This window comes from Heliangelus exortis, chromosome 7 (genome assembly GCF_036169615.1).
Source record: "Heliangelus exortis chromosome 7, bHelExo1.hap1, whole genome shotgun sequence".
In the NCBI taxonomy this organism is placed as follows: domain Eukaryota; kingdom Metazoa; phylum Chordata; class Aves; order Apodiformes; family Trochilidae; genus Heliangelus; species Heliangelus exortis.
In genome coordinates, this window is record NC_092428.1 from 24781514 (window position 1) to 24806613 (window position 25100).

Below are 25100 nucleotides of genomic sequence, written 5' to 3' on the forward strand. Positions count from 1 at the left end.
CTCCATTTATGCAGTGGAATAATTTTATTGCTTTACATTGGCAACGTGATGCCATGCTGCAAGAGGTTGCCCAGAGGTGGTGGAAGCCCCATCCCTGGAAGCTTTTAAGGCCAGGCTGGACAGGGCTCTGAGCAACCTGATCTGGTGGGAGGTGTCCCTGCCCGTGGCAGGGGGTTGGAACTGGATGATCTTAAAAGTCCCTTCCAACCCTGAAAATTCTATGATTCTGTGATTGGGTCTGAGATACTTGACCAATATTATATGCAAAATGTGGAAAGACTCTTGGTTTTTTAATTTTTGGTTTTCCAAGTTAACTCTAAAATTTAAAATAATTTTTACTTTTTATGTTCTAAGCAATCATATATTGCTTGTCACACAGTGTAACTACCTCTTTCAAAGACTAAACATTTATTTGCTATATCATCAAAAAACCTTGTTTCAGTTATAGTACACAAGTCCTCCTGTCCTCATTTCCTTCTGGCGTTTCTCTGGTGCCCTCACCATGGCAACTGAAAGCTTCAAAAACTATTTTTTTTTTTTTTTTTAATAAAAAATAGGGAAGGGTTGCACGGTTTGTAGTGTTTGAAGGCTGAGCAGTCAGTTCAGCATTGAGGAGCTGCATGAGCTCCCCACAGCCCTCCTGGAGCACCTGGGGAAGGTGTAGGGTGTTCCTGCAGGCAGCAGTGCCAGGGCTGCTGCCAGTGAAGTGAGACCATGGGAAAGAATTATCTAACCAGCAGGAAAGCTAACTACAGGCTTTAGCTAACAGAACTGTGTGTGTAACCTGCAGGAAATCAGGATCACTGCTTAAACTGCACTGGGGAATACCTTGCATCTACTTTATATCACTATTTGCAGAAGAGCTATGGAACAGAATGGAAATGCAAGAGGGTGTGTTTATATATTTAAGTTATACATAAAATACACGCTTGCATTAAATGCATTTCAGTAGTTTACAGACACAAGAAATTGGAGTAGTCAAATTTGTGTATATATAAAATGGTGAGTTGAACAGCTACATACACAGACATAAAAATGCTTGGTTATTGGAATTTAAATGCATGATTTATGTTTGAATTTACCTGTCAAAGTTTCACACGGTTGGTCAAGACCCATTGAACATGCCATGCCACTTTTACATAAAAAAAGCACAGTTCCTTGGAGCTTGTTTCTTTTTAAGAGGAGCAGCTTGCTGGCAGGATCTCATCACACTTTACTTTGGTTTCAGGTTGGATAAAGAGAGCACCTCCTGATTTATCAGGGCTCTCGGTGCTATTCAGGCTCAGTGCTGCCATTACATGTGAGAGCAGTAGTTCAAGTCTAACCATCCAGATTGCAAAATATGTTTGTTTTTTTTTTTTTTATGCTGAGGTTAAAAATTACTTCTCCCTGGGCTTCCCTCCCTCCCTGCCTTGTAGATGCATCCACACCCCTGCCTCCCATGCTGGCTCATCTCGCCCAAAAAAGTGGGGAGGTAAGTCCTGCTTAGCAACTCCTCTCTTCAGAGGTCTGCCTTACCATGCAGGATGCAAGAAGATTTTTTCTCCTTAAAAACAAGTAAATCCACCCACACTTGAGTTTGTTGGGTTTTTTTTTTTTTTTTTTTTTTTGGCTAGGTTATTTTCAAACCACCAGGACAGAGATGAAGGATGGTTTGATTTATTTTCCCCCCAACTTTTGCAGCTATCTAGATTACTTTATTTTGTATCAAGTGAACACACAGTATTTTTTGCAACACAACTCTCTTTTGGGACAGTTTATATTCTTAAAATATCAAAGTCCTTTCAGTTCCTCACATGTTGCAGCTTCCCCTGCTTCTTCCCCACAAGTTCAAAAGCCTTTCAGATCCTTCAGGAGAGTCACCCTTTGGCCAGGAAGGGCTCTCAACCTTACACATCCCCAGGGGACCTCTTTGCTGGGAAATGAGCATCAGAACTTGGCACACTGATTAAAACAGGCCACAAAATGTCCCTTGAAGATCCCCTCTGAGCTATGGCAATATCTTTCTGAGCCCAGGGCAGACCAGGGTGGGGGCAGACACGTTCAGCATTTTAAGTGAGGGGGAATTTGTGCTCCAGGTGTCTTAAATGAAGGACATCCACTAGATCTGTATAAGAGATCAGGAAATCCCACTGCCTAACTTCCACTTCTATAGCTGCAGCAGTGCAGGGTCAGTCCTATACCTTAAGTTCAATTGTGAGCTTTCTGTTCTTCCCTGCTTCCTTACTTTTTCTCTCACTCCTTTATTACTTCCATATTGTTGCTTTCTACTCAGCTTGAACCCTGGTTTTCGTGAGATACAAATCTTTCCAAAGATTGAGATACAAGTTTCCAAACGGAATTTTTTTGTTTCCCAGGGTATTTCTGGTCTTCCTGCTGGTTGATAACTGCTTGGTTTGGGGCTTTTGCTGTCATGGGGGGCGTCTGCTGATCCTACTGTACTTTTGGCACCACGTTCTTCAGTTACTCAAATCTTAAACATTCAGATCCGTACTTCTTTGCTCCCACCCTCCCAACTCCTGTTTACTGGGAAAAACACAGTTAATTATGCTGGGAACTGTGTAAGACCCTTGATAAGCTGAAATTTTATTTCTTCTGGCTTTTTAAATTTCAACTATAGTCCATCTAGTAAGATGCATAGCATGGCTTTGCTCCACGAGAAGGCACAAGGGAGGGGATCCAGACCTCCCATTCGTGGCAGTGGTTGAGTGAGACAGCTGGAGCTGGGTGTGCTGAAGATGGGCTTTGCAAAGGAGTTCAGTGCTTCAGGTTTTGCTTTAATCATAGGGTATTTGTAGACTGCTTATCACAGGAGTAAACACACCACTTCAGCTCACTGAGGAATGTGCACCAGGTTAGAGGAGCTGGAAAAACCAGCACAGGCTGAGCCCAGGATGGGGCTGATTTGCTATTGATTGAGTCGCTGAGTCCAGCCCAGGTTCTCACCCTCTTCCGTGCAGCTGAAGAGATTATTATAACTTTACCTAGTTCCTCGTATTTATTACTGAGCCTGTTCCTTTTTATCTTAATACAGAAGCCCTGTCTTTTTTTGGAGGGGGTGTGTGTTTTGTTTTGTTTTGCTTTCATCGCTTTGACAAACACTTTTTGTGACTCTTATCTTCCCCACACCAGCCTGAACTCACTGGCGGTTTTTTTGTGGCCAGCTCCACCCTTTTCCACTTAGGGCACCAGTTGTTTGTATCTGAACTCCAGTCCTGAACCAGCCTGTTACAAAGCTTGATCTGCTCTTTCAGTGAAGGTTTTCCTCTCCACGGGCAGCTGCCTTCACAGCACAGGAGTTCAAATTAACGTCTCTTCGCTCTCGAGAGAACAAAATACCAGTTAAGTTTTGAAACTTTTCTTCAGTGGTGGTGATTTGGCTTAGAGACTCTCTGTAGGCACATTTATAAGTTGATAATAATAAGGTAATTGTTGAATACTAAGTTGAATTAGACCCTTTTTATAAATGGATTTAAAGTGAGCACATGCTTTCTTCTCTTCAAGGTTTGCGATGGTGTGGAGCACTTGTAGATGGGCAACCTGCCTTTGTTTTCTCTATTTACAAGGAAAATTTTTTCTTATTTTATTGCTACTTCTTTTGAGTGGGTAAGGACTGCGTGGAGAAATCAAAGGTCTACAAAAAAGGAGCAGCATAGATAGTCAATGAGCCTGAATACTTCTTAGCATCCTCAGAGAGCTGCCTGCCAAGGTGAAGAGATTTATACTAAAATTTTCTAGCAACATTGTTTCTCTGTGCTACGTATAGATGTGTATACATGCAAAATAGGTTATTCTAGCAAGTAGGCTATTCTAGTTTTTCTGCTTATGTTGACTGAAAAATACCAGTTGTCAACAGGTACATGCAAATATTGATTTGATTCTTAAAAGCAACAGCTTACACTGTCAGCTCAGACTTAGACTCTCCTGAAAGAAAATGGGAGTGACTGAGTCGGAACTCTGGCTTCTAACTTCACTCTTGAGTTTCAGAGAGTCTTTGCAGGTCTAAATTGAAAGATTTTTGCATCTAAACTGCTTGAGTTTATGATGTGTACTTTGAAGATGATTGCAAACATTTCTGGTGAAGTTTTATCATATTAGAAAGACCTTGACCTAATCATGCAACTAATGACTCTGTCAAGAAAAGCTGTATCTGTACCATCCAAGGCTGCTTAATCTGGTGTAAAAGAGCTGGCTGGAGTTTCAAGAAATAAAATGTTTAGAAACATGGGAGTTTTAGAAAAAGTCTGAGCTGCCCTATATATTTTTCCTCATGAGATGTGGGGAAATTCCTGTCTTGGTGCAAGGCAGGTGGTGTTCAGCAGGTGGATGAGGTGGGCACAGAGCATCCTGGCATTGCCAGCTTGGGGCACCCAGGTCAGGACCTGGCGGCCTTGGCTGTGCAGAGAATGCTTTGGTGCATGGTGTCCATGCAAAACTATGTTTTCCTCTGGTGTAACTTAGTGTAGTTCAGCTCACTGCAGTTTTGAAGAGCACAACCTCAGCTGGCAGCAGTGGGAAGGGGAGTTTGCAGCCTGCTGTGCACTGTAGTCAGGCTATGTATGCCCCTGCTCTCAGCACTGGTGAGGCCACACCTCGAGTCCTGTGTCCAGTTCTGGGCCCCTCAGTTCAGGAAGGATATTGAGGTCCTGGAGCAGGTCCAAAGGAGGCAACTGGGCTGGTGAAGGGACTCGAGCACAGATCCTATGAGGAGAGGCTGAGGGAGCTGGGGCTGTTCAGCCTGGAGAAGAGGAGGCTCAGAGGAGACCTCATCACTCTCTACAACTCCCTGAAAGGAGGTTGGAGCCAGGGGGGGGTTGGTCTCTTTTCCCAGGCAACTCTCAGCAAGACAAGAGGGCACAAGAGGTCTCAAGTTGTGCCAGGGGAGGTTTAGGTTGGACATTAGAAAGAATTTCTTTACTGAGAGGGTGATCAGACATTGGAATGGGCTGCCCAGGAAAGTGGTGGATTCTCCATCCCTGGAGATATTTAAAAAGAGACTGGATGTGGCACTCAGTGCCATGGGCTGGGAACTGCAGCGGGAGTGGATCAAGGGTTGGACTTGATGATCTCTGAGGTCCCTTCCAACCCAGCCAATTCTATGATTCTATTTGCGTGGGGGGCTGTCTGCTGCCAGGTGAATAGAAGCTGTGCTCAGCATCCTCCTAGTTGTGCATCTCCTCTGAAGCATTGCTTTCCCTCCTTTCCACTGGCTGGCACAGGCTCAGTTTTTGTACCGTGGGCTGTTTCCCACACAAACTTTCAGTGGGATTCTTGGAGTGCTCTTCCAGCACAAACAAGGGGGGATGCTGGAGCTTGGCTGGGCAGCAGAGCTCACTGAAGATGGAAGGGAGATTGTGCAAACAGTAAAGAATTCTCAGCTATGGCAGGGTGGGTTATCCAGGCTGCAGCTTTGCCACAGCCCTGGTGCAGGCACAGGAAGGGTGGCTGAGTCTGGAAGTGGTGCAGCTGAGCTGACAGGGCAGCTGTGTTGCCAGCAGCCATGGGGTGCTGTGCTTCTCACTTTCTTACTGTGTGCCCAATTGTAAAAAGTCACTGTTTTTGTTGCATCATATCTAAAGTTTTAGTGTTTAAAACAAACCAAACAAAAAACCAAAGTGTACCCAAAGAGCTATCTAAATTGCAGAGTTGACACCTCGTCTTTATTGAGCAATGCTGAGCACACAGATGAATAACATCATTTTTCATTTATCTGACAGTACAGTTTTTCCTTTGTCAGCATTTTCTTGTTGAATGCTGCATCATTGCTAGTGCCCATTCTGATTGAAAAATATTTGCTTTGTGCTAGAGAGGAGTATTTGTCATCTTTTTGAAGACATCTCTCTCAAGCATGATTTTTACTTGTGGGCAATTGCAGTGTAATGCTATCTATATATTAAGTCTCATGAATTCAAGAAAAACCAAACTACCTGGTCTCTGGGTTGCAGATAGGTTTTCAGAAGTGGATTCCTACTGCTGAGTGGGTCAGGTCCCAAAACTGGATTCTGGCACAGGAGTGGTTTAACAGGATTCAGTGTTGTACAGTGGAAACTCCAATAAATGAAGCCATATAATGGTTAATATTTAAGGTAAATTGTTGTCCAGAAGTGAAGCCGTTTGCATGAGCCCCCTGGAAATTAGAAAAAGAGTATGGTTGTGTTAGCACATGTGGAATGGTTATCTAAGGGCTTACAGACCCAAGTTTTAAAGGTAGGTAGCAGTGAATTAAAGGTATTGGAATATTCATGCCTGAGTCATGTGCATGAGAAGTGCAGCCTGCTAGCCAGACATTGGTGTGCAGCGTTGCACACCCAGGCATTGGTGTATGGATAAATTCCATACTTTTCACACTTCATCCATATCTTCACCTCTGGCTTACAGCTCATCCCAAACTTCCACATTTGCTGCTTGTCCTGGCTCTTACCTTGTTGTACTGTTAACATTGCAGAGCAAAATCAAGGTCAGAAGAATGAAAACAGCATGATCAGGAAGCAGAATAGTGAAGAATACAACAAGAAGTAAACTAAAATATATTTCTGTCCAAAATTGCCTGAAATACATTACACTACGTTTTTTTCTGTTTAGAAGTAACTTTACTCATACAGGTTTTAAAAAAAAAAAGTCTGAATATGACTAATAAGAGCTTACTGTGAATGTTTTTGCAGATCTTTTTTATAGTCCTTGTTGAATTGAAGTGAGAGTGATTTAATATAATACAGATAACTGTTTTTCTCCATCTCCTCCCAAGCAAATACTTCCATAAATTTTGTGAATTCTGTCTTTCTACATGGTCCCCAGGAGACCTCAGATGTGCTGCTTCTTTATATTCATATTGTAAACAACAGTGAAAGAGCATTTCTGCCTTGCAGAGTCTGAAATGGCAGAGCCTTCTTGAAGGAGCCTCTGTCAGGAATATTTGAGAAGTAATCACATATCTTGGAATGACAGAATTTGAAAATAAGTTTTAGTATAGCTTGTTGATAAAATACATTGGGTGGTTGTCTCTGCAGTCTTAATAGGTCACAGTAACAGAAGAAGGAGGTACCATAAAACCATAATTTCCTTGTGAGCCATTAGCAGGAAAGAAGCTGGTGCTGGGGTGGCTGGTGCTTGAAAGTCTGTTCTATATGTTGGGTTTTTTTTTTCTTTTGAGAAGGGAGGAAGCCTTCTGTATTATGAGGAATGTGATGTGCAAAGGGCCATGGAATTGCTGCTGTTGATATTTTACATTTTTTGCACTCTCAAGCAAGTTGGTGGAATATAAAGGTTGGACCTTGGCACCTTTTTCTATGCACTGTGAGCTGTTTCACCACCAAAGTGCTTTCTTCTAATTATGTGAAATATCCCTGTGTCTTCTGCAGGGGAGCTGTATAAATCATGTGCATCTGAGTTTCATTCAGAGCCACTTTGTCATGAGAGATGCTCAGATTTGGGTACTAACTAACCAGAGGGATTTAAGCTATCAGGGGTGATGCTAAATCATCCATTTGCTGTTTTTTCAGACAGTGGCTTTCTGTGTATCCTCCATGTTACCCTGAGGTTCAGCAGTGCATTAAACACTCAGTGCTGCACGTGAATTTTCACTGAGAGTTATGCTTTGAGTATGTGAGAAATATGTACTCACTGTCCTGGGCTCTGCAAGTGAGGCTCTGGGCCCCTTGGAATCAATGTTCCAGATTGTTGGAAACATCTGACCTCGACCTGCCCACTGCTCTTCTGTGGAAATCATGTCAGGGCCTTGCTGCACCTTAAAGGCATCTTTTGGGGGTTAGTGAATTAATGCTTCTGAAACTCTTGGATTTACAGTAGTTACCTGCCCAGGAAAATCTTGTCAGATAAATAACAATTGTCATCTCAACTGAGTATGAGTAGCATGCAAAATAGGGACTTTTCTCCAACCACTTGCTGCTATCCACAAAGTCTTATTTGCCTTTCTGAAAATTACCTCCCCTCAAATACCTCCCATCAGTTTCCTCAGTGCTGATGCACTTTCCATACCTCTACTTCTTTTCTCTCAATCCCAATTATGTTCCCATTCTCACTCAGTTCCTTGTTTCTTCTTTCCTTTTTGGCCATCTACTCCCTTCCCCTGCTCCATAGATCTTACCTACAGCAGCCACTAAAGAGAAAAACCTGTCTGCCTCCAGGCTAGCAAGAGGCTGTTTGGGGGAGGCTGTGTGCATGGTCTGGTCTCCCCCTAAGAGATCACTGGGTAGTCAGTCCACATGAATTTTTAAAGGCTTAGCTGGGGAAATCTGGCAAAGCTCAGGCACACACAGTCCTGACAGAATTACTCTGAGGAAAAGCATGGATGTCTGAAAACCTGGAAATTAAAGCGTAGTTGTGGGTGCTCTGCTGCCCAACTGAGAGGCTGTATCGAGGTAGAGTCCTGAGGATGTTTTTTGAGGGCACTTTTTGGTTTTTGAGCACTTGTTCTTTTAGTCTCCAAACTCGTTGATGAACAGACTATGCCATGACAATGCTGGATTTTACCCAACAAGGTGGGTGTTTTGTAGGACTGGGTTAAAATTCAGTGAAGAAATTACATTTGCCATACAAAACTATTCTCTTTTTTAGTTGGGAGCAAGTACTCTGCTAAGGAAGGCAAACTGAAAGGAGCAGCTCCATGCAGGGAATAGCCTGGAGTTATAAATGGAGTCAGCTGTGTGGTAAACACACCAAATGTCTTTCTGGAATGAACCAGCAAGAGCATTTGCAATACACCTCAGCTCATGTTGTGTGCAACTTTGAGTACTGCTGGTTCAGACAAAAGCTTGGAAGGTGCTGCCAAGAAATACAGAGCGGGTTAAAAAATACAACCTATAAGGCAAGTTTGAAGGAACAGAATTTACCTAGTCTAGAAATGTCAAGACTGAAGTAGTCCTAGAACAGGCATTTGTTGTGGTTAGTGGTTAATCTGTCTATCATCTAGAAGGAACAGGCTTTGTCTACAGTGCATAATATATTAAATTTGATACTATGGAAACCTTTTTCATTATATATTCGGCAAGCGTTTATCTCTTGGGGTTGCAAACATTTTCTGCAGACAAAGAGGGAAGGGTTTTTCCCTTTGGGAGAAGGAAAGAAGTAGAGAGAAGATGACATCCTGGCCTTCCTTCTAGTTTTCACATGTCTGTGAAACTACTCGAGTATGGATGAGCTCCAGTTTTCCAGTTGTTTATAACTTTATCAAATTTGGATGGATTTTCAGAGGGATTACAGAGTTAAAAAATATCTAGCACTAAAAGCAACACATCCTGATCAAATTTCAAGTACTTCTTCCAACGTATGGAGTATTCTTTAATTCTTGATAATTTATTTTTTTTTTAGCATTTACAAAAATACATTTTATTTTGTCTTTTTCTGGGCAAACATTAGCCCTCTGTGACTAAATTCCTTCCTCCTGTCCCCCAAATTGCCAATACTTAGCATACAAAGTTTAGGACAGAGGACTGAAGTTTGGCAAAGTTATAAGCAGTTTAAAACAAGGTCTAAGGGGAAGTGTCATGTAACATTAAGAACAGGCAAAGCTACCAGCCCCACCTATAATAATCTTATTTCTATCAAAGCCAGGTTTCCTTGATGATTCTCAAATGTTTCTACAGGCGTTTCGAGAAGACTTGGAATGCCTTATTCAGGAACAGATGAAGAAGGGCAATAACCCCACTGGACTGCTTGCATTACAGCAGATTGCTGAATACATTACAGCAAGCTCTTTTGCAGGTTTTTCCTCAGCTTCACTCAGTAAGTGAATTATATGTATAATATACACTTTTTTTTTTCTTCCTTTTTTGTTATCACCAGGGTGTAGCAGTGCTGGGATCTCCTCTGTCTTTGAATAAAAGTTCTGTCAGAGTTTGCTTCAGCAGTGAAGTTGTACAGTCATACAGGCTTTAACTTTCCTTTTTCCTCTCAAATTCTTTGATTTTTATAATGATAATCCAAAATGTTTCACACTCAGATTCTAGAATTTGCTAATAAATGCTTAGCTGAGTTGGAGAACAAAATGTTGTGATCCATTACTATTAACAGTTTACCATGAGGATAAACTGAGAAGTGAAAAGCATTTAGGTTGATTATTTTTTTATTCTTGCATAGAAATTTTTCTTAAGGAAAAAAAAAAAGGAAGGTGGAGAATAGCCTAGCAAACTGAATCATTACACAAACAGCTCCCACAGTTAAAAGCAGATAGTAGTATGTACTCTGTTTACAAAGATGTTATTAGGATCTTCCAGTTAGCACCCAAGACCCAAGTTCTTTCCAAGTCACAAAGCACTCAAATATTAAAATCAATTTAATATCTGTGGGTGGACATAGTATGGGAACTTACAAGCCTGAAGTACAGTGGTAGCTGTCAGCATTCAGCATCTTTTGAGAGATGGTCCCAAAATGCCTTTTGAGGGTTCATTTAACAAAACAAGGGAAAGAGAGCAACAAGAGAGCCCAAAGAATCTCATCTCCACATTTCTGGCTGATTGGTGACACTGTGGGTCCAACTGGTGTCTCTGCTCTGTTTGCCCAGGGACTGGTGATTAATCTCAAAGTACATACTCTTTTTCTTGAAAAACAGGGTGATTTTTATCTTCTTTTTGTCACTTTCACTGTAAGCAAGGGCAGTAGCTCTCAAAGGGATATCATGTTCATGAAAGGGAGAAGATGTGCTTCTCTAGTCACAAGTCAAAAAGTTAAATTGATCTTTGTGATCTGTTTGTTAAGAGGTGATCTCTTCTGTCCAGAAGTGTAACTAATCCTAATTTCTTCATTAGGACCAAATTAAAGTGCTAAGACTGAGATACCTCTTCAAATTAGTTACACTGGTGTCAGAAGCCCAGCAGGAATATGTTCTCCTGTATTTTTCAAAGTAAAGTGTAAAAATACTTCTTTAGTGGCAAATGTATTAAAGCTCAGTCCCAGTCCTATATAGGGTTTTTAATCAGAAGACAGAGCTCAAAATCCAAGTGGCACCTCAAAGGAAATCTGTTTTATCTCTCTCCTGTTTGAAGAAGAGGTGAAGACTTAAACTGGGGGTATGGTTCCTATTGTCTTAAAGTTACAGAGGTCCCAGTAAAGACATTAGAAACCCCAGCTGTGCAGTTCCAGTTTAATAATTGCTGGTACTATGCTAAAAATTTGCATGCACATTTCTGGGAGATGATGGCATAGCTAGAAATTATTTAGTTCTCCAACTGACTGTCGTAACTTTTTTTTATCTGTTTTTCAGGCCATGGAATCATTACACCCATCAATGATCTCCCTGGGATAGATACTTCCTCATTTGTTAAGGGGGAAAAACTTACTCGTTGCAAGTTAGCCAGCTTGTATAGATTGGCTGACTTGTTTGGGTGGGCACATTTGCCCAATACCTATATCACAGTAAGTATTTTGAAGAATAAAAACTTTTCTTCAGAATGCTACCTATTCATAAAATTAATTTTCCCCATGAATAATATAAACTCATAAATACATCAATAATCTGTTTTCTTCCTTCTTTGCAGGTAAGAGTAAGCAAAGAACATGACCATATTCTAATCATTCCACGAGGTCTGTCCTTTTCTGAAGCTTCAGCTTCTAACTTGGTACGTGATTCACCTGCTGCAATAACCAGCAAGGCTCACCCTGTATTCTAAAAGACTTTTGTGGCTGCTAAAGTGGACTTCTAAGCTATAATCATGCTGTTATTTGTTTTCAAATGTTTACCCACCAGATGAAAAGCTGATTAACTATTTATATACTAACATTCTTTGTCCTCAGCATTTCTTTTTGGGGTTAGCTTTGCTTTCAGCTGCCTTGTATTCAGCTTCAATGTGAAGCAGCAGAGTTTTGTTTTCTGGTCTGATGAAGCTCATTGAATATCCTCACTGTGGCAGAAACCTTTTATAACCTGACAATATGGCAATACATATGAAACTACTCTGTAGGAGTAGCATTAATAGAATCAGCTCTTATCTTTATAACTGGGAAAAAAAGCTTGAATAATTGTCCCTAGGCCCAACCAAAGGATCTGGCTTCAATTACAGGTTGGCATTTAGGCAATGGTAGCTGTTAAATCACACATCTTTTGTTGCAGAACTTGCCATATGTTGTTCATGTCAGTGTGTGTCTGTAAAGAAACTGCCTCCAAGTGGAAGGGGTAGCAGACAGAGTCTGATAGAATTGCACCACCAAACACAGGGACAAAATACAGAGAACTGGACCTCATATGGCCCTGCTGTTCTTTTTGTGGTTGGCCCTGGAATTACTGTTTTAATGTTCCCTTGAAATTGAAAATTCCCTATGCATTTAATTTTCCTTCTGGAAATTTCTCAGAGGCTGAATTTTCTTCATAGTTAAAATGTAGGAAATGTTAATAACATTAATTTTTAAAAGTCAGAAACAAGGAAAGATCAGCTAGACCGTGAGGAATATACATTGTATCAGGGTCTGAGCTTTATTTCTTCCATGGATGGACTTCCAAAAACTGTCAAGGGCTTAGGAAGCAGGAAGATTTATTGACACACAGATTCATGGCTTCTCTCCTACTTTTTTTCATGCCCTAAGCCCTAACCGTGGGGTGGAAATTTGGTACCAAGTAAAAAAAAGAAGTTTGTTTGTAGATAATGGCAATTGTTGCAAGCTTTTAAAATAATATTCCTTTGTTTGTCTTTTCCAGGTTAAGGTAAACATCCTAGGAGATGTAGTTGACCAGGGAAGTACAACTTTAAGTATTGACAATGCAGGATTCAGCCCACATGTGGCCATCTACTCCACACGCCCTGATGTCAGATGTGTAATCCACATACACACACCTGCAACAGCAGCTGTGAGTCTTCCTTCTACCATAAGGACTGAAATAAAACTGGTTTACTTTATGAACATGGATCACCTTGCTGAATCTGAACCTCTGCTCACAGCAGTTTTATTTTTAATGTTGACTATGCACTGGTAAAGAAAGGTATAAGGTTACTGAATAGACAGAGAAAGAGGGCTGGGCCACCACAGTGAGATGGGAAGGAATAAACTGATGTTTAGATACTTCTTGTACTCAGGTTGAGGAGGCTGTAAAATATGTATTTTGCACAGGGTTCATTTATAGCATCTTAGACCATACAACATGCTGTATATATCACAGTCTGCATTATGCAGCTCCATGTTAAAATGGTTTAATTAGTAGTTATGTTCAGTTTGAATAAACCTCACAATTAAAAAGTCATAGTTAACACAAGTTAAAAATGGTCTGTATAACAATGATAAAAATATAAGAAGACTTGAAAGAATTCGTTCAACATAGAAAAATTTATACTATTTTTTAATCTAAATGCATATATATATATTCCTTGACTACAGATAAAAAAAAATAATGGAAAACTTCTTTTGTACTAGCTTTTTGAACTTATAAGTGTGGGAAAGAAGGAAAACCCATGAAGTAGGCTTACTCTGAGAATTAAACATGGATAAAATTCACAAAAATTAACTTAGAGTTTGTCTCTCTTCTAGCAAAGATACAAATTACATCCTGCTAAGGCTTGGGTTGTTGAAATGTGTGTTTTAAGAGTTTCATTTTTTCCTGACCATCACTACTTCATTTTCTTGAAAAAGGTTTCATCTATGAAGTGTGGCATCCTTCCCATATCACAAGAGGCTCTGATTCTGGGTGATGTTGCTTATTACAACTACCAGGGTTCTCTTGATGAACAGGAAGAGAGAATTCAGCTTCAGAAAGTTCTTGGACCCAGTTGCAAGGTATTCAGCCTCCTTCATGCTCTTCATAAATAATTTTCGTGTACTGTGACAGTTTCTACCATTTAACATTAGTGCCTTCATTTACTAGGTATTGGTCTTGAGAAACCATGGTGTGGTAGCACTGGGAGAGACACTGGAAGAGGCATTCCACTATATTTTCAATGTGCAACTGGCCTGTGAAACACAGGTGAGAAGGAATTTATCTGTGTTTAATTTCAAACCCTTATGCTGCTGACTTACAGATTACATCCCAGATGGGAAGATAAAGAAAATATTTGGGGTTGTGGAATCCACTAATCATATGCCAGGTCGAAGTCAGAGAAATTGTAACAAGCAAGAAAACAGAAGGAATAGCACAAACACTGTATTGCTCATCCCAGAATGAGTGTTGGTTTTTTTACTCTCTGAAAGGTACAGGTTTTGTTCCATGCTTTGGAGAGAGCTTCTTGCAGGGAATCTGTCAGATAATAGTTAGGTGGTTCTGGCTATCTATGGAAGTATGACTTAAAATCTCTCAACATCCAGCTCCTTTATCAAAGATGAACCTTGTGACAAGGAAAGAAACTTCTCCCTATAATCACAAACATTTGTAAAACCAAATAAACAAAAGGCCTTTAGAGCCAAGGGAGAGTAGTAGTTATTTGAGAATAACTTGAGTCCTAACATCAGTTGTTTCTGTTTTGTCTAAATTTAGTGACCTAGTTAAGCATCTGGGTGTCATCTGTAACCTGTGCAGAGAGACCACTGAAAGTGTCCTCACCTTCTGCAACTCTGAAACCCCATCCCCTGAAACTTTGTCACTTTGCTCTTACTTGTTCCCCAGTGATCCACTCCCTTCCCTTCCTCCCTTGCCCTACCATTCATTTTTAATTCAACTACTCATTTATTTTGCAATAGATATAAAAATGAAAAATTTTTTTAGTCTCATGATACAGAAAGACCATGTTAATGTGCTCTGAAAGCTAGTGTTTGAGTCTACTCCTTTTAAATTGTGCTTATTAGCAGGTTTTATAATCCTCTCCATAAGAATCACTTGCTATATATTTTAATATATTTCTGCACAGTGAAAAGCTGGCCTGAGAAGCAGCTGCAGCAAGTGTTCAAGTTTATTTCAGTGATCTGGTGAATTCAAAAAAGCAGAGAGTCCAAAAGTTTTTCCACAAATGAAATATTCTTGATGCCTCTAGGTTCATGCATTAGCTGGAGCAGGTGGAATAGACAATCTCTTACTACTGGATCTGCAGAAGTTCAAGCCTTCCACACACGCTGTGGCAGCAAGTGGAGGAGGTGGAGTTAATATGGCTTCACAACAAAAATGGAAAGTTGGGGAGCAAGAATTTGAAGCACTCATGCGGATGCTGGACAACCTGGTGAGAGCACATTGGCAGCGTTGTCTGTGTAGATTCTGCAAGTTTCTGAGTGTTGGATTAGTTTCTGTAAAGCAAATTATTTTTCCTGGTTTCTTTGTGAGTTTGAAAACGATGATGGAATAACTTCTGTAGCATATGCAATTTCTTCTGCTTGGTTTAGTTTTCATTATGTCAGTGTGTCTGACAGTCTCAGTAAGAATTTATAATATTTCAAATTTATAATATTTCAAATTTGTCCAACTCATCTCACAAACGAACTTGTTTTTTATAGTTGCTTAGTAGTAAAAAAATGTACTTTATTTTCCACCCAATAAACAGACACAGCAGATTCCTTCTGTATTTTGTTATTAACCCTAATATTAGGAAAAAGGTGATAACTTATTATTTGTTTGAAATGTCTGCTTCACTGAACTATGAATTCTGGAATGGCCTTCAGTTAAAATAGAGTGAGGAATGGAGGAGTGTCATGAACCAGGACGTGCTGTTGTGCAAGACACCAATGTCCTCATGAACACTGCCTAGGTCATGACCTGAGGAGGGGGTCATTGGGTGGTCACACATCAGAAAGGTGGGAGGAGGATGAAGTGTGAGGGAGGTCCTGTCCAGCTGCTCCTGTACTGTACTGGGTCTCTTGGATGTTCACAGTATGAACACATGATGGACAACACCCCTGGCCTGTTCTCTGAAATGCTCAGTGGAATGGTCTAATGCATATTGAGCAGTGCAAAACTTCCATGACTTCTTTGTATATCTTTTATTGATTTCTATTTTATTTTATTTTATTTTATTTTATTTATTTTAACATTTTTTCTTATTTTTCCTCCTGCATAGGGATACAGAACTGGCTATGCCTATAGGCAACCTTTAGTCAGGGAAAAACCCAGACACAAGAGCGACGTTGAGATCCCAGCCACTGTGACTGCATTTTCCTTTGAAGATGACACAGTTCCACTTTCCCCCCTGAAATTCCTGGCCCAGAGGCAGCAGAGGGAAAAGACAAGATGGCTGAACTCTCCAAACACATACTTGAAAGTTAATGTGCCTGAGGAGTCCTGGAATGGAGAAGCCAGTCCCAGGACTAAGATCACGGTAGGTAGATACTTTAAGCAGTCACTTAGTTTTTGCACTACTTGAAAGTAAATTGTGCATGTTTTATCTCAGGAAGTCTTTAACGTGACTACCAAATAAGCTTATCAAGCAAATAAGTTGATCAAACAAAAAGTAGACTTTGGGGAGAGTTAATGGCATTAATATTAAGAGCCCCCTTTTTTTGGGAAAGCCAGAATTAGCGCTTTGGAAAAGTAACAGTTATAATAAAATGTAACAACTATTTCCCCTTTGTCACAAACTCTTCTGATTCCTGAAGTAGAAAAGAGTTTTGCTATGGTATTTTTTGTGGTATTAATTATCCACCAAACATAGGAAGGTTTTACATCACCTATGGGTGTTTCTCTTCTTTCGTGAGGGAGACACAAGCTCTATTTCTGAGCTCTTCTCTCAGCCTCAGCTGCCTCTTTCCTGTCTGTAAGCCTGCTGAAAGCAGATTTTGAAAAGTCTGTTCATGCTGCTACTGCTAACAATGATCCAGAGTTCCTCCTCCAGCTCACCAAGATGCTTCCACTGTGTTTCCAGCTTGGAGAGAGGTGGCTCTCATGCATGGGACTCTGAATCCTATTACTTGCTGTCAGACTACAACTGTGAAAGCATCAGCTCCTCCTGCTGGCAGGATAGCGAGTTTCTAAGCTTAAGCTGGGGAGAAGCACCCTCAGCAACTGCTTTGAAAGGAAAACTACAGACAAAATGTGGGGTTAGTAGAGGTGGTAACACGAGCAAGGGCTCTTGAGCTGGTGGAGCTATATGTCAGTTATCAGGAAGCATGATCCTCACTGAATAGAACTTCTGTAGTACACAGTACTGTGTTTTTCAGGAAAGTATTTCAGTGTTTACAAAAAGTAATCTTGATGATATGTGTTCAAGGCAACTTAAATCCTCTTGGACAAACGTCACAATTTGTAAGGAGTTGAGGTTATTTTGTGGGTGTCATGTGGAACTGAAAATAAAGTCAGAAAGTCCTTTCTTTATATCTCTTATTTAACACTAAGGCACCAATGAGAACTGCTCTTCCCATTCATTCTGGGGCTTTTAGCTTCTTTTCTTTTTTTCTTCAAGTGGATGAAAGCTGATGACTCCTCCAAGACTAGTGGAGGAACACCAATCAAAATTGAAGATCCAAACCAATTTGTTCCTCTAAACACAAACCCAAGTGAGGTGCTGGAAAAGCGAAATAAGGTAAAAGGAGTGTAATGAAGAAAATTGCAATATTTCCAAACAAGATGATACATTAAAGTAATGATTCAAGGCAGCAGTAAAATTAATATTTTGAAGTATTCTGATTTTACTAAGAAGTTTATCACATTGTATGGGATATGTATTTAAATACATGATATACATGAAGTCTGTAGACACATAGACAATATATATAAATTTTGAATGCAATATTTTGATGAAGGGTGAGTATTAACTCTGGAAATTAAAGACTGGAAATGGTAGTCCCTGCTATTTAGCTTTATATTTAATTGACAATTAGGTGTCAACATGAACCCAAGTGCTGTGCTTCATCTACAGCATGATTCAGTCTCGAGTGGTAACCTCACTCTGTTCTGCATTAATTCCCTAGCACTTCTTAAGCTGAAGTTTCTGTGGTTTGGGCCTCTTCCTATTTTTTTTTTTTAAAGAAGAAAATGAGATATTATTGTTGGACCTCTGTAAACACAAATATCTTACTGCTTTTCCCTTCCAAGACATACGACGCTGGCTGTCAGACTGACCAAATACTCCACCCTAGCTATAACTCTATGAACAGACACTTTCCACTTGATTACATATTACATATTTTTTTCTTTCTTGGAAAGCATTATATCACTATCCATGGGGACTGAACTGGAGTCAGAAGGAGCAACTCCCTTCCTTAGAACTGGGAAGGCACCCTCTAATCATCTAGAGATTAATAATTCAAGTCCCAGACAATGGTTTTTAATTTCATGCATGTCACTGTCTCATAAGATAGTTTATTGCTATTTTTCTGCTGTAGAATTTGTTTTGTATGATCTGTATTTGCATTTATATCTGACCTGTCATCTCTTAAGCACTGCCAGTGTGAAGCTAGAGCTGTTGGTTTGAGGAAAATTACGAGGTGATCACAGAAGGAAAAACTTTACCAACCTTTGTGATCACAGAGACCTCTGCAATAGCTTAACATGAGTCATTTACTTTGGAGGGATGGAGAGGACAGGTTCAGAGACTGACTATTCCTTGGAGTTTATTTGTAAATACTGTCTTGCATGAAGTGCAGGAGCTGGGACTAGGGAGGATATTTGGGAATATTAAAAGAGCTGAGGAACATACGCAGTGCATTCAGAGGTGGATCTTAATTTTTAGGTGCAGCAGCATAGAGCTTGACCCTCCAGTCATTTACTGCTGCTGTGCTACTGGCTTTGCAAAGCTGGTGAGCACAGTATCTGTTGAGGGGAAATACCTGTTTCTAAAAAAAAAAAAACAACTGTGTTTTCTCTGTATAGATAAGGGAGCAAAACCGATACGACCTGAAGACAGCAGGACCCCAGTCCCAGCTGCTCGCTGGGATTGTTGTGGACAAAAAGCCCAGTCCAGTGAGTAGCACAAAATGAATTGATTTACAGATATTTGGGTTGTTTGGCTGTCTGTCTTTAAAACTGATTCTTTTAATGTCAGATTTTGGATACGTGTTACATTCATGTTTCATTTCAGAGGTTTAAAATACTGGTTTCAAACGGAGATGTGAATGATAAGTTTGCCTGCCATTAAAGTTAATGAATTAGGTCCCCTGTCTAAGAGCATTTAAACTAAAGATTGATGGAATGGTGCCAAAAATAATCTTTTCATCGTTCTGAACTGCTGATAAAGGAGATGATTGAGGCCCTGAAATAACTGAATTTAAAAGGTGGAGTGGGACGGTGTAGAGAACAGCTTTCATTAGAAACAGGCATCTTATTGGGAAGGTTTCCAGCTTACCTGTCCACACTAATTTTTTCTTGAACTGAATATACTTATTTTGAAACAGTACAGATATCACTGATGAAGTTATCTAGCAAACTGTGATGGTTTGTAATTTGAATTCTGTAGTTCTAAGAGTTTCCAACCATCTGTGGTTTAGTACATCTATTTCCTTCCTTTGGTTTCCAATATTCATTTGAGGTAACACTGAATTTGCATATTTATTTCAGGCAAAAAGAGTATTTTCCAAATTAGTTTTCTTTCAACATGAGAATAATTTTAATTTTGCCTCTGTAAGACTCATCTCAGAAGAGTTCTTCTAGTTAGACTCCTAAACTGGATCATGAACACAGTTACTTTCCTAAAAAAAATTCCTAGTGCTTGGGGCATTTGCAGAAAATATGGGAAACCTTATTTTTTGATCCCTGTTTTTAAAGGACTTTACTTTTCTGAACAATGTACTAGTCCCTGAAGTGTAAGCTGTTCAGACTGATCTCTACTCTGAGGCTGTCCCACTTGATAAAAAATACAAAAAAAACCCAAAAAACCCCAACCCAATAACCAAAACAAACAAAAAACCCAAACAAAAAAACCTCAAGAAATGATTGTGCTGCTGCCAGGGGTTGGTGATTTCCATCTCACTAGTCAGTATTCATTACTATGTGAATTCCTATTAAATGGGGTAATTTCTGTCTGGATATATCTCAGTTTCTCTTCTCCTTGGCAACCTGGTGTCACCAAATGCTGGGAACAAAAAAAGAGGCACTGACCATGTATATCTTGCTCGTTAGCTTCTGTTTTTTTAAGTGTTAAATGTTGTGGTTTTCTCTTTCCAAGCCAATGCAATTTGAGGATGATGAACATGCACCACCAGCACCACCCAACCCCTTCAGCCATCTCACAGAAAAGGAACTGGAAGAGTACAAGAAAACAGTAGAGCGCAAGCAGCAAGGGTTGGAAGGTCAGTGATGTGTTTTTAAAAGTTGGGGGTTATATTTTTATGATGAGTTCATTTTCAGTTTGAAAATACCTACTGTAAAAATGTATACATGCTAATTATTAGCATATGCTGATGGCAGGTACTTCAGAACTAATCATTCCTTGAGATGGTAGAATTTTTTGTTAAATATTATAGGAATTTTTTTTTTTTTTTTGACTAGTGCTAAAATTATAGCAATGAAAGTTTTGCAAACAAATGGGGTTGAAAAAAATGCACTTTAACATAATGACTGTTTTGTCAGAATCATAGAATAACGGGTTGGAAGAGCCCATGAATGTCATCTCAGTTCCAATTCACTACTAAAAGTTGATGTGAAAGTTAGATCAAGTTGCTTAGGTGGGTGCTCAGCTGAGCAAAAGTTTAATGAGACATTTGGTCTGGGATTCTTTATCTTTCCTCTGTTGTGCAAAGCTCCTCTACTTTCTCTGTTTACATCTTCTTCCAATAGTGCTATCCCATAGGGAATTACTAATTCAGTGTTGTCATGTTGTTTGTTTTTTTGGTAACAATAACATTTACTACACATTCTTCTTCACTAATATTGTGTAATAAAATAATTTTGCTGTATATCACATCCAGGGCATAGCATAATGGCTTACTGGAACAGCAAATGGTGAATTCCAGCTGGATAAAGCCATGGGGCATGCTACTTAGAATGCAACCCTGCCACCCTTTTTAATGCTTTCTATTACAGAACTAACATACAATGATTGTTAGCAGATATAATGTGCAAATTATAATTTTGTAGAGTTTAAACGGTGTATTGTGGCTTCTTGGTGTTGTCAGCATGAGCAACACGATGCTAACAGAGCTGTAAACCATGTCGTGCTAGCTCTGACATTCTTGCTTGATTTTTACCTTTGCACTGCTACTAATCCAAATCTTGTCCTGCAGATGCTGAACAGGAATTATTCTCAGATGACGCTTCATCTGTCTCCCAAATTCAGTCACAAACTCAATCCCCGCAAAATGTCCCAGAAAAATTAGAAGGTATTCCATGCCATTTCTGTACAATCAGTGGCTCTGATAACCTGAGTCATCCACTCTTCTGCTGGATGCTTAAACTTGCATGAAGTCAACTGAGCCAAAAAGAGTCCTCTTTTACCAAGTCTGGGTGGGACTCCATCTTTTTCCCAATCTTTCCTAATGCTTAATTCTCACAAACAGAACACAGTGCAGGACATAACTGAAACTTTGATATTAGTAAAGTGGTGGAAATATCTATTACATTTTTGTTTTACTGAAAGTGTTAAGGGTTTTTTTACCAGAGACTTTTCCAACAGTCTAAGGAGGCATTTTGAAAGCTGTGGAATGGCTCCATTTTCATAAATTAGTCTCTTGCAGTAAAGTGTAATTTTGACTATGCTTGAGACTGTACACTCACATGCCATATAGGCTGTATTTGTATATACTGTATGGAGCTTAAGCTGTATATGTACCTGGCAGAGATAAGATTAGCTTTTTCAGTGTATTTTCTTATAATGACATTTTTACAGTACTGCCTGCTTACAACAAGGGGAACGAAACCCACATCTTAGCACTTTGGGATTAATTTTTTTGGATCACAGGCTTCAATACTGTTGGGGTTTTTTTTGCATGACAACATGCATAACTAATTGCAGAATTGTCTGTTCTTTCAGAAAATCATGAAGATCTTTATACACAGAATGCTAACCTAATATCTGTGGAGTTGCCAGTTGTGGTGGTGAATGGCAAAGAAGATGCACATGATGTGGAGGAAGATCTCACCAAGAGGGTCAGTCAGTTAACCACGAGTACTATGGAGAGTGTGGAGATTACAATTAAAAGCTCTGAAAAGATAGAAGAGACCCTTTCCCCTGAAGGGTCACCTTCCAAATCCCCTTCAAAGAAGAAGAAGAAATTCCGCACCCCGTCGTTCCTGAAAAAGAGTAAAAAGAAGGAGAAAGTGGAAGTGTAAGTGCAGTTCTGTGGTCATTGCACATTTTTAAACATTTAAGTTGACCATTAACAGCGTAGTGTTAGGGGTGTGCAGTAACTGGACTTTTAACCTAAACAAAAAGGAACTGGAAGAGGTTTTGCTTTAAAAAAACCAAATAAACAAACAAAAAAAAAAAACCAACCAACAAACTGTCATATTAATTGAAAATTAATTCATCTCACTTAACTGTGTCCAAAATTGCTATGAGGGTTGGAAAAATTCATTAGTTTCATGTAGAACTACACTGGCAGGTGCTCAATTACCATCATAGCAAGATCAAATACCATCACAGTATGCAGCAGCAAGTTCTGCTTGGAGTATTTTGCAGACCTTGAAATTTTCAGTACAGTTAAAGTCTTTATTAAAGTTACTGTTGAGTGATCTTGTGACTTTTTAAAACTGCTGTCTCATTTGGTGACCAGATCATACATTTTTGTATTGTGATTTTGATCATATAATTTATGTTTCTGTACCCCTGTTTGAGTGGGTGCATATTAACAGCACACCTTTAAATCTTTTTTAAGATTAGATCATATAGAATTATTATACACTGGCACATAATATTAGGGGTAAAACTGTGTAAGAGAAAGTTTATTTGGAATTATACAAAATGTCTAAGGAATTCCATTCTTCAATAACTTTTTTGCCAAATATTTCATTTTAGTGAAATATAATTTTTGAAGACTTCTTTTTTATTCTATCAGTTGGGGAGGGAACCCTTATTTTTCAAGAAAGGGGATTTTATACACGGAACATTGATAATTTAGTTTAACTGGCAAAACAAAAAGGAGATTTTATATGTTCAAATGTTTGTATACCATTCAGTATAAAGGTATTATAAGCATGTGAACCAAGCATTTAATAGTAGAGTGTATTTAAGAATGCTTGGCTTAGAGTATACTTAAATATAATTCAGGAATCCAGGGACCTAAAAAGCAAAGGGTAAAAGCGTATGAAATTGAACTGGATTCATGTTTTAAAATTACTTGTGAGGTTTTTTTTTCTTTCATGATATTGCTAATTAATGAAGAAAAATAATCTCGTGACATAACCAAATGAAGGAAACAAAACTGTTAAAAGGGAAAGTGAAATAGTAAGAAAATAGGAGGAGACAAAGAAAGTAAAAGTTTGGTGATTATTTTTTTTAAATATATGATATGGATTGTGGGATATTTTTATTAAATCAGCAAAGTGACATTTCCATATTAGATGTTCTACATAATTTGTATGGATTCATACAGAGTGCAACACTTTGGTTTTTTTCTTTGCTTTCATTTGAATCGTAAAAGGGTCTCGTGAGTCTGTGTTGTCCTTTGGATGAACCCAGAGCAAATCAGAGCCTAGTGCCATGGGTAAGGGTGGTGCTGCCACTTTACTCATTTTTACTGATATTGTCATTTTAGTACTTTTACTGTGTTGTAAATACAAACTAAACATAGAAATTAACATAGGGTTTTCTTCGCTGTGTCAGGTTGTCTGTAAATCAGTCATCGCAATAGGAAGTACATTTTAAAGATCCATGTGATTCCCAAATTGCCAGTTGAAATATTATACAATATATAATTGTTAAATATGGCTGGAGAGTGGTTTGGCATGCAAAAATGTTGATTATAGCATGTTTGGGGGCTGGTTAGCTTTGACTGTGTAAGTGTGATAATGCGATGTTGGAATGGATCCTGGAAACAATTTTCTAGCTCTCACTAAATACTGGAATCAGTGTTTTTAATCATAGTGAAAACTTTCAGTTGCTTACTTCGTTTTTTATGTTCTACATTGTTTGTGTTGTATTACAACATATGTAGAAACAGTAACCTGTGAACTACGCTTTTCATAACTTTTTTAAAAATATATCTAAATGAATGCAATGTGCATAAATATTTTTTAAAATGCAACCGTGAACTATTTGCACCTTTTGCTAATGCCTCTATTTACTTGCTTTGGCATAAAGAATGAGCCAGCCAACTCTTGTGTCCTGTGGAAAATATATAAATGTTATCTGAAATTGCTCATAGATGTAATGCTAATTAATGTTAAATCACAAATAAACAGTATTTTAAATAGATGGGTTTTGTTTAGCAGCCTTGTGTTCATACAGTGCTCTTTTATCTCTCTCGCTTGTAGAAAAGATGCTTTGATTATGCAAATAACCTCTCAAGAATTTATTCTGAAGATGGCTTCTTGTTTGTGCTACTTCTGAAAGCTATGCAAGAGTCTGATTTTACCAGAGAACAGGTCTTTTGTCTCTCAGATCCTGGAGATGGAAGAGGAAGATCCTGTTGTAAAGTGTTGCTGCGTTGTCAGGCAGTTGTTTGCATCCCAGTTGAGTTTGTGCTGCAGGATGTCCTCTCCCAGGGGATCCTTCCCCATCTTCTTGGTCTGTGTCTTCTGCTCTGCAGCATTGGTTTATCTATGACAGCATGAGACATAAGGACTCAAGTGGTTTAAGTGCTGTGTAAGTACTGAGCAAGGAAATTACAATTTTTTTTTTTTTTTTTTCATTTTACTAGTGAAAACATAGGGCTTTTTTGTAGGGAAGACTTTTATTGCAAAGTTATTTGAAGGCATCTGTGTCGTGCCCTGCCAGCAAATAGTATGCCTCTGAGTCTCTGAAGTTGCAGTGTTATGTTTTTATGGCTATATCAACTCCATGAGATATCTTTAAGGACTTCAGCAAATGTTTATTTTCATTGTCCTTCCACAAATCAGCCTTTTGTTTCTGTTTACAGGAAAGTCAAAATCCAGCCCTCCAAGTCTGGTGACAGTTTCATGAACTCAGACCCTGTGTGGGAGGATAATTTTGGTTCAGCATTTCAAATAAATCTTAACCAAGATTCCAGTAACTTTCTTACTATCATTTGTCTCCAGGAGCATCTAGGGTCTGCTTAGTGCTGCTCTAATATCAAAGAGGACACTATATGCACATGGAGGGGCTTACACTGTAAGGCTAAGTGCATCTATAGTTTTCTTCTTTTTGGAATCTCTTTATTCCCAAGAGTGGAATAACACACAACAGACCCTTCCT

The 25100-nt window shown here is 39.2% G+C and overlaps 1 protein-coding gene across 9 annotated transcripts in view; it reads left to right on the top strand.

Annotated features, from left to right (window-relative positions):
- The window catches only part of ADD3 (adducin 3), a 97396-nt gene extending 73256 nt beyond the window's left edge, over nucleotides 1–24140 (top strand). For 5 of the 9 annotated variants that reach the window (XM_071749359.1, XM_071749362.1, XM_071749358.1 and 2 more), the window contains 13 exons: nucleotides 9603–9741; nucleotides 11219–11370; nucleotides 11493–11573; nucleotides 12647–12796; nucleotides 13573–13716; nucleotides 13805–13903; nucleotides 14904–15086; nucleotides 15918–16175; nucleotides 17256–17375; nucleotides 18665–18754; nucleotides 19956–20079; nucleotides 21013–21108; nucleotides 21759–24140. In XM_071749359.1, the coding sequence (XP_071605460.1) occupies nucleotides 9603–9741; nucleotides 11219–11370; nucleotides 11493–11573; nucleotides 12647–12796; nucleotides 13573–13716; nucleotides 13805–13903; nucleotides 14904–15086; nucleotides 15918–16175; nucleotides 17256–17375; nucleotides 18665–18754; nucleotides 19956–20079; nucleotides 21013–21108; nucleotides 21759–22057 (1935 nt within the window). In that variant the 3' untranslated portion in view covers nucleotides 22058–24140. Of the gene's footprint in view, nucleotides 1–3199; nucleotides 3342–9602; nucleotides 9742–11218; nucleotides 11371–11492; nucleotides 11574–12646; nucleotides 12797–13572; nucleotides 13717–13804; nucleotides 13904–14903; nucleotides 15087–15917; nucleotides 16176–17255; nucleotides 17376–18664; nucleotides 18755–19955; nucleotides 20089–21012; nucleotides 21109–21758 lie in introns of those variants that run through there. The other 4 variants (XM_071749364.1, XM_071749365.1, XM_071749366.1 and 1 more) reach the window with 3 other exon arrangements.
- The last annotated feature ends 960 nt before the right edge of the window (nucleotides 24141–25100 follow it).